Source organism: Rattus norvegicus, chromosome 9, assembly GCF_036323735.1.
Source record: "Rattus norvegicus strain BN/NHsdMcwi chromosome 9, GRCr8, whole genome shotgun sequence".
NCBI lineage: Eukaryota > Metazoa > Chordata > Mammalia > Rodentia > Muridae > Rattus > Rattus norvegicus.
The window spans coordinates 25,659,242-25,668,161 of NC_086027.1; the positions used below are offsets into that span (position 1 = coordinate 25,659,242).

The 8,920-nt window shown below is 36.5% G+C and overlaps 1 protein-coding gene across 5 annotated transcripts in view; it reads left to right on the forward strand.

The window, feature by feature from the left end:
• Window positions 1–8,920, forward strand: part of Cd2ap (CD2-associated protein) — a 99,898-nt gene that overhangs the window by 79,171 nt on the left and 11,807 nt on the right. For 4 of the 5 annotated variants that reach the window (XM_039083538.2, NM_181475.3, XM_039083539.2 and 1 more), the window contains 3 exons: window positions 4,644–4,756; window positions 5,447–5,548; window positions 7,986–8,161. In XM_039083538.2, the coding sequence (XP_038939466.1) occupies window positions 4,644–4,756; window positions 5,447–5,548; window positions 7,986–8,161 (391 nt within the window). Of the gene's footprint in view, window positions 1–2,642; window positions 2,720–4,643; window positions 4,757–5,446; window positions 5,549–7,985; window positions 8,162–8,920 lie in introns of those variants that run through there. The other variant, XR_005488895.2, reaches the window with a different exon arrangement.

Consider the following 8,920-nt stretch of genomic DNA (forward strand, 5'->3'; position numbering starts at 1 on the left):
TGACAGCTTAAACTTCAACAGTAATTACACTTTATAGTCCCATTTTCATGTTTCATTTTAGTTTATCAGTGCAAATGGTTGGAAAATTAAAAGCCATGTTTGTTTTATATCAGTAGTGGCTCTTTACTCTTCATGTACAGGCCTTGTAGAACAGAGTTTGAAAAGTCACAGTTTTTTTAGCTTAAGATTGTTTTCTTTAATAAGGAAACAGTGGTTTAGAGATACTGAAACTGTCCCAAGGCAGGAAATCAACAGTTAACTTTTAAGCAACTGTCCTTGGTTCTTTGACTTAATTTGACTAACTTTGGTGGTGTGCCACAGTTACGTTCTGTGTCAGTAATTACCAATTTGGGGAATTTAGTAAAAGTATTTTAATGAACAGTAGTGCCATCCTTAGCAGTAGTCGGGACCAGGCTCTTTGCTAGGATGGAAGGCCTCATCAGTACGGTAGCCGCAGGTAGCGCTCATAAACATCGTCTGTATGTGCAGCTTTGATAGAGATTTGCGCACGGTAAGTTGGTCATGTTTTTACTGCACATTTGTTTTCACCGTGCCTGTCACTTGTATTCCTTGAAGCCAGCTGTGGAATTATTCACTGGTAGTCATGTTGCCACACAAACGCTTGATCTGTGAAGCATTTTCAATTTTGGGCTTTTCAGTCTGTCCTTATAGACGTTTTCTTTCTCTCCTGTGAGATTTGGGTTGAGTACAACTTCAGGTTTAGCATTAGGGCAGAGCACAGTTTGTAAGCCTCACACATGTAAAGGAGGGCTGGGGAGATGGCTGAGTGATCGAGAACTAAACTGTGAGGTTAGTATAGCACCACATTGGGGCAGCTCACAACTGCTGGTTGCCCCAGGTCCTGGGGTTAGGAAGCCCTCTTCTGAGGGCATAACCTACACACAGACACATTCATATAATTAAAAATAAAACACAATCTTTTAAAAGAGGAAAATGTAAAATAGACAAACACCTCTTATTGATAGTTCCATTGTCTTTTAAATAATGTGACATGAAATAGTATGTTAGGAACCACACTGACATCGCTGTGGAAACTGGGCATTCTGTTTAATAGCTGATTGGTCGTAAGCAGGTTTATTCCTCAGATCATTGTCTTGCTTAACTTGTGACCAAATGACCATGTTTATTTCTGTCCTCCTGGACCATGGGATGGGGAAGTTACTGTGAATGCTTCATTCCTTTAAGCCCTCCGCACTTTCTAATCAGTTTCATTCTGTTTCTCCTTTGTCTATGAAAGACTTGATTTCCTTACCTTATTCTCACAATTGCCCATTTACAGAACTAAAAATAAACAGTTATATATATATATGTATATATATATCACATATATATATATATATATATATATATATATATATATATGAAAATATAGATGCTTAAAAAACAAGTCATCCCTAGAATATTCATTTGAGTTTCCTTTTTTCTTTTAATGGCATGGAGTAATTTCCATCCCGACCAGTGTTCATGTGTAGCAGTACTGCGATTGCAGAGCTGATGGGAAGCCTGCTTCAGTTGCTTTCTCTTTCTCAAATGCTTCATCAGAAATATGTTTTAATAAAATAAAATGAAAATTTCACTGCCATTACCAGTTAATTATAAGTTAACATGATTCAGATACTTCTAAAGTAATTCTTCTACCAGCAAAATTATTTTTTAAATTAGTTTTAGAACATTTACTAGTAGCATAAGAAAATTTACGAGTAGCATTACAGTTACATTGAGAAGTTCAAATGAAGTGTCCTTTGATAAAAACATCTTGTTTTTTCCTCTGATAAATTCTTTTAAGATTAAAAGTAAATCTTTGTTGTATATATGGGATTCGAAGGCATCTGTGATATTGTTGAATTATCCTTTGTCTTACCATTATAGTTTATTTACTGTTTTTTGAATTTTTTAATACTCATGTATTTTTTTAAGGAAGAATTTATGATGGAACTTTTCAAATAAGGTTATTATTAAGTAGTAAACACATGCAGTGAGATTTGTATCCAAACCATTATTCCTAGTAATGGTTCTTTTGCCTAGATCATGGAGTTAACATTAGGCTTTAGTGTCTCTCATGTACATACTTACAAACAAACAATGAGAGCTGTCAGAGATTACATTGAATCAAATTTATAGTATTTAAATGTACTATTTGCTTTTTTGCATGTTTTTATTTTACAGTGTCATTAAATTAAAATCACCTTTATCACTATAATGCACCAAACACTAGAACTTCACTAACTGATGGTGTAATTTTAGTTACAACTATCTTATAAGATGTCAGAAGTGATTTGTACCCTTGGCCTCTTAAAATAATAAGCTGTCCTTTTAGAAACTGTCTTTGTGTTGTCCAGTGAATAACATAAGTAATATTGCTAAAAAATCATAATGTATATTGGAATTGATAGTAATTTAAAATTTTTCTTTTGAAAGGCAAAGGAGTAAATCAAATCTGTCTAATAACAAATATCAAATCTATCTAATAAGGTTTTGTGTAAGTTCAGATAGCCTGTGGTTACTAGACATTGAAATGCTTCTATTCATTCTACAACTGTTCTTTTTCTCCTGCTTTGTAAAATAATTTTTTTGATTTAGTCTTTTTTCTAGACATTCCTATCCTTGACTTTTCTTTCCAGATTTTGTTTCCTAGCCTGTTTGCCATGTTTCCTCCCTTCTTACGTGTCAGGAAATTATCCTACCCTTCTCCATTTTGGTAAGATAACAATTTATAAAAGAAATCAAAGTAGTATATTCAGTATAAGTAGGTGGTGCACATCAATCTTGTAATTCTGCTGAAAGTGTATGCGTGTGTCTGTCTATTCTAACCCTTTTGGTTTTCCATTTTAAAATACAACCAAGTTCATTTTCAAAAACCTTTTTGATTATAATTTAAAATACTCTTGATAATATATCTCCAAAAAAATGGCAACCGTACAAATCAGATCTTTTCCCCCATAATTGGTTATTTTGCTTGGCTTTTTGAAAAACCAACTTCCTCAGAACATACAGAAGCGTAAGTGGCTGTCAGAGTGACAGATGTGGCTGTACAGTTGATGCCTGCTGTGCCATTTTCATAGTGTAAATCTGTTGTTAATTAACAATAGATCACATATGAAGGCTTTAGGTATATTATAAATCCAAATGTGCACTATTTTGTTTTATCTGATATCTTAAATGGAGAACCTGAGAGAGTTTTAGAATGCAAAATTGTCTTGGTGTTGTAACCCTAAATTGGATGTATTGAAGGCATTTTACATGACTATGCTGTACTTTATAAATCTATACTTAAAAAGAATTTACCCTTTCTGTTTCTTTTTTCTTTAATTTCTTCCATATTTTTCTGTTTTTTTTTTTTTTTTGCTTTACAAGTTGCTTACATATGCATTTGAAAATTATTTCTTTGGTCAAAATGTTACTTATTTCATTCTGTGGTTTGCTATATTCTATAATTAGAACCATCCAGATCAGTAACTTAAACTTTTTTTTTAAATTATAGCTTATGTTTTGATGTTTTTGTCCAGGGTAAAACACAGAAGTTAGCCAGGCCTTTCAGTTATACAGCACACAGTTCCAAAAGATGGCTCTCTTTGCCGTGTAGTCACCATCTCTTAAATGGAGAGTCTGGAGATCTGAGGCTGATAAAGATGAGTATGTTTAGGTCTGAAGAAACAATAGATCACTGAATTTGGACATTTGTGTCTGATAAGTCATAACAACTGTCCTAGCAAACTGGGATATACTTTGCCTGTGGTTAATATTGCTAGTTTAGTGTCTGAGCTACAGGAAGTCACACTCATTACGGCAGTAGATGAATACAAAAGAGTTTTGTGCCATGAGTAGACATCTGAGCTTCGGAGTAATAACAGCTTGTTTAGGATTTTCTGGCTACTCTTGAAAACGCTAGGCAGTATGAGTTACTGTGTATGTCTTATATGCCCTTAAACACAAATTATTTGATCCAGGGTCAACTAAACTAGGCTTTGATGGCAGAGAAATAAATTAGTGTCCTGTGAAGCATTTACACTTTGATTTATCTTAGATGTATAATTCACTATGATGTTCATATAATGTCGTCATTTCTGTGTTCTGTTTGAACCCTGATTATAGCATCTTTATATGTTCATGTAACTAAATCATACCTTTACTTTCCACTGAGAATACAGAGAAAGCAACAGTGTATCAGATTCAGTTCCAGCCTTCAAATTTGATATTAGTCCACAGTGTGAATTGTAAACTGTTACACATGTAAAAATTCTCTAAGGTGCAATTAAGAGTTTAAATATATATTTTTAAATATGAGAACTATAAACGATAGCTTTTTATTCTACTGCAGTTCATGGTACAGAATTCTTATAAGAACTTCTTGTTGCCTGACTATTGAAAACAGGTCTTAAAAGGTCTTTCTGTATCTGGTAGAAAGATTTTGTTTGTTTGTTTGTTTGTTTGTTTGTTTTTGTTTTTAATGAGAGCATGGGTATTGCTTTCCAAATGCATATATAAAGCCTTGGTCAATTGTGAGCTCTTCAACTTAGTGGTGGCATGTAATTAATTCGTGGTGTAAGAAAGCAGAAATACAGTTTTTTGCCCTTCAGAAGAAACAAATCTCTTAGTTGGTAATACTTATTCTTATTCTCTAGATAATGTAAATTTTGATGACATAGCTTCCTCAGAGAACTTGTTACATCTCACTGCAAATAGACCCAAGATGCCTGGAAGAAGATTGCCTGGCCGCTTCAATGGTGGACATTCTGTGAGTTTCCCTTACTTTAGAAAAATGTAGAAGATAAAGGAAGTGCTAAGATAAGAATGAACAGACTTACAGCCACACCTAATTTTAAAAGTCTGGAAGACAACTTTATGGTTTTCTTTTTAATTTAAGAAAACATAGGAAAAGAGGTGTGTTCAGTTCACTAGGATATTGCCTAAAAGGTTCCAGGATTAGAAAATAGAGTGGTCTTGATCACAGTCACAGAGCACAGGGTCTTTGTTCAGACAGCACAGCAGGGTCAGTGAGCAGTAGGCACAGACTTCAGGAAAGGAGGAGGGTCTTCCCCACCTCTCGGCCATTCCTTCCTTTGTAGTATTTGTTCTCACATTTTGGTAACTTCAGTAACTGCTTTCTAGTGTGGAGTGTGAATCTACTTCAGTGTTTATATATGTGTGTGTACAGATTGTTAATATGAACAGCATGGCCACTGTGCTGCTCTCAGATTACCTCCGTGGACACACTTTAATTTGATGAGGAAGGCTAGTGTTGCTGAAGTGCTGTCTAGCCTGATGTCCTGTGACTTCTTATCCACAGCAGGGACAGCAGGGACAGTGGCAGTTAAGTGGTGGGAATGTTGGCTGCCTTGTGTAAATGCTTATTAAAAGTTTTCTTTTTATAAAATCCGTGTCTTGATTTTTTTTTTCTTGTTTCTTTTAAATGCTTAACATTTAGCCAACCCAGAGCCCAGAAAAAACCTTGAAGCTCCCAAAAGATGATGATAGTGGCAACATAAAGCCGTCGGAGTTTAAGAAGGATGCAGGCTACTCTTCAAAGGTAGATCTACTGTAGCCTGAGATTGTTACGTTTTTAAGATATGTTGTAGCTATCATAGTCATGAAATTTAAGATGCCCTTTTAGACAGTTTTTCCCTCTTCTGCCAAAAAATAAAGTAATTCTTGCTGAAAATTGCATTATTAAGCTTAAGACACACTGTCCTCTCTAGCTCTTTTTTTATTTTTCTTTTTTCTTTTTTTTTGGAGCTGGGGACCGAACCCAGGGCCTTGCGCTTGCTAGGCAAGCGCTCTACCACTGAGCTAAATCCCCAACCCCCCTCTCTAGCTCTTTTAAGAAAAGAATTACTTACCTTATTCTAAGGAGTGTGCTATATATTTCATATTTCTAAGGCATAGGAAATTGATTTGTATACCATTTAATTTTCTTATTAAATTTATACTCAGGAATTTGTTCACATAAAATAATTTGATTGTTTTGAGGCAGGGTCTCTGTGCAGCCCTGACTTCTGTACTTTCTTATGTTGACCGGCTTCCTCAGAAGGCTCGTACTGATCCTCCTGCCTCCCTCTGCCTAGGCAGGCTCCGCTCTGGAGAAGCAGCTGCAGCCTAATTCCCTGTGAGGGTTAGCAGTTGGAGTTAGGTCTCGTCCGTTCATTTTTCACTTGGTTCTTGGCACTCTGAAGCATCGAGTGTGTACTGGCCTTGGTGGCAGAATAGGTGGCCCATCTACTATATGGTGATGTTCTTTTCTAAAGTCATTTTTGTTGAAGACAATCTTGTTTTACAAACTACACATATACTTAAGGCTTGTGTTATTCGTCATTTTCATTCCAGGATATTTGACCACTTCGTTAATTTAACAAATATATTTAATCTGATTCTCTATATTGTCTGCAGTCTCTTAAAACTTTTCTAAAAGTTTAGTGAAATTGTCAGGTAGTCTATGAACTTAACTAAATTCGTCATAATTCCTTTTAAGTGAGGCTTTGGGTATTTATAAGTATAAAGATTAAAGTAGCACTTTAATGTCGATACAGTTTTACTTGCAGATGCCTCACTAGACAAACTATTCAATAGATAAGGCATTGGGTATTTTCCTTCCTTAAAAAAAAAGCCACTAGAGATTACAGATTTCTTTCTTACTGATTTTTTCCCACCCCCAGCAGTGAACACCAAACTGCTTGTGGAATTTCTCTGTTTTATCATTTATCTTTGTTTTTGTAAATTTTTTATTCTTTGAGAATTTCATATAGTATACTTTGATCATATTCTTTCCCTCCCCCAACTCCACACACACACACACACACACATACACACACACACACACACACACACACACACACACACACACACACACACACACACACACACACCCTCTCTTCCCACTCAGCTTCACATTTTTCTGTTTTGACAAAAGCAACTCAGAAGAAAACAAGGAGTCAAGTTTCTGTTGGACCTGTTCTGGAGTGTGGCTGACACACACTTGGTTTCACTCCCCTGCAGAAAACTGACTTTCCTTTCTCCTAGCGGCTGGTGTTCGCATACAGCTTCTTTGCCAGGGATGTACTGTGTGCCTACTTTGCCCACTTTCCCCTCTGAGCTCTGGGGAATTTTGTGTGGCTTGAGCTTGGGCAGGTCTTGAGCACACTTTTTCTTTGAAGTCATCTATCACCTGTGGCTCCTCTTATCTTTCTGGTTCCATTTCTGCATAGATCCTGAATTGTGGGGGGAAGGAGTATGACATAGACATCCCATTTAGGACCGAGTACTCCAAGGTCTCTTATCCTCTGTACATTGTCAGTTACGGTGTCTTAATTACCATCTAGGACAAGTTTCTCTATAATGAGGGCTGAGTGATGCACGGATCTGAAGTTCTATTGGGACTCACAGTTCAGGCTGTAAGCAACCCCACACCTACTGTAGTGGGTCCCATTTATCGTGACACGTGAGTTAGGTAGCACTTTTCTAAAATGCTTGAGGTCAGAATTTTGGAAAATTTGCAGAGAAGTAATTATATTTTAGGACTGTGACTCAAGAGTAAACATAAAATTTACTTGTTTCATGTAATTCTTTACCCACATGTAAGCATGCCAGCACTTTGAAACCCATTACAAAGTCTGGAGTAGAATTTTTAAGGTTGGAAATTTTCAGATTAAGAATGCTTAATATATACTGCATTAGTTGCTTGTATTCCCGCTGTAAAAATATGATGACCTGGGAATGTGGCTCAGTTAGTAGAGTGATTCTCTGTGTACAAAGCCCTGGGTTTAATCCTTAGTATGGTGTGGACTGTAATCTCACTCCTTGGGAGTAGAGAGGGCAGTAGAGAAGTTTCCTATATGAGGATCTGGAATTATAAATCAGCCTGGACTATATGTGATCCTGTGTTAAAAATGAAAACCAGAACAAAATGTCTTCTGATTGAAATATATTAGTTATAGACACAAACGTAATGAGAATTTTTAACTATTTTTCAGCCATCTCTTTCAGCACCTTCAAGTGCTTCTAAAGTAAATACAGCTGCTTTCCTAAGTCCATTAGAGCTCAAAGCTAAAGTAGAAGCCGATGATGGGAAAAAAAGCTCCCTGGATGAACTTAGAGCCCAGATTATTGAATTATTGTGCATTGTAGATGCACTGAAAAAGGATCATGGGTGAGTATCTCTTAATTTCTTCAAAGTGTCCCTGAGATGTACAGAGACTTCTTTGTGAACTGAAGCCCTAAGCTTCCTATGTATGCAAATGCGTATGTTTCAAAGGCATTTGTATTATAGCACTTTCAGCAAAAATGATGGGAAAACTTATTCCAGTGACTCAGTTCTAGAACGTCTGTGTGTGCCTCTGTGCTGAGGTATGAGCTGTCAGGCATAGGTGGCAATTAGTCTTGAAAATACTGAGAAAATTGCATTGGTGTTTTGGGTATGATAGGACTTTGACCCCTATTTCTGTTAGGCTTACATTAGAAGGTTACAAATGAATGGATTCCAAACCACAGAGATATCTAACCCTCCCAAACCCTCCTCCTCACCCCCCACCCCCATTAACTCTGAAAGTTCTTCTTGTTTGTATAGTGCTATGGATCAGGCCTAGAGAGTGGTGTTAATGCAGTCTACTACCGTTGACCTACATCCACAGCCCTGAAAGTTTTGATGTGGTATAAAGTAGGACACACCCCCAACACACACATACACATAAAGTTTTAACTCCAAAAGAAGTTTAAAAGATACCCTATTGCACACCCCCTTCCCCTTTTAATGAACAAATCAGTGTGTGTGTGTGTGTGTGTGTGTGTGTGTGTGTGTGTGTGTGTGTGTGTGTGTAGCCATTTACCTTATGACTGCAGTTTTTCAGTGTCAGGGTCTGCACTCAACCTCGTTCGTATCTTTGGTTTACAGATCTGCTGGTACTTTAAC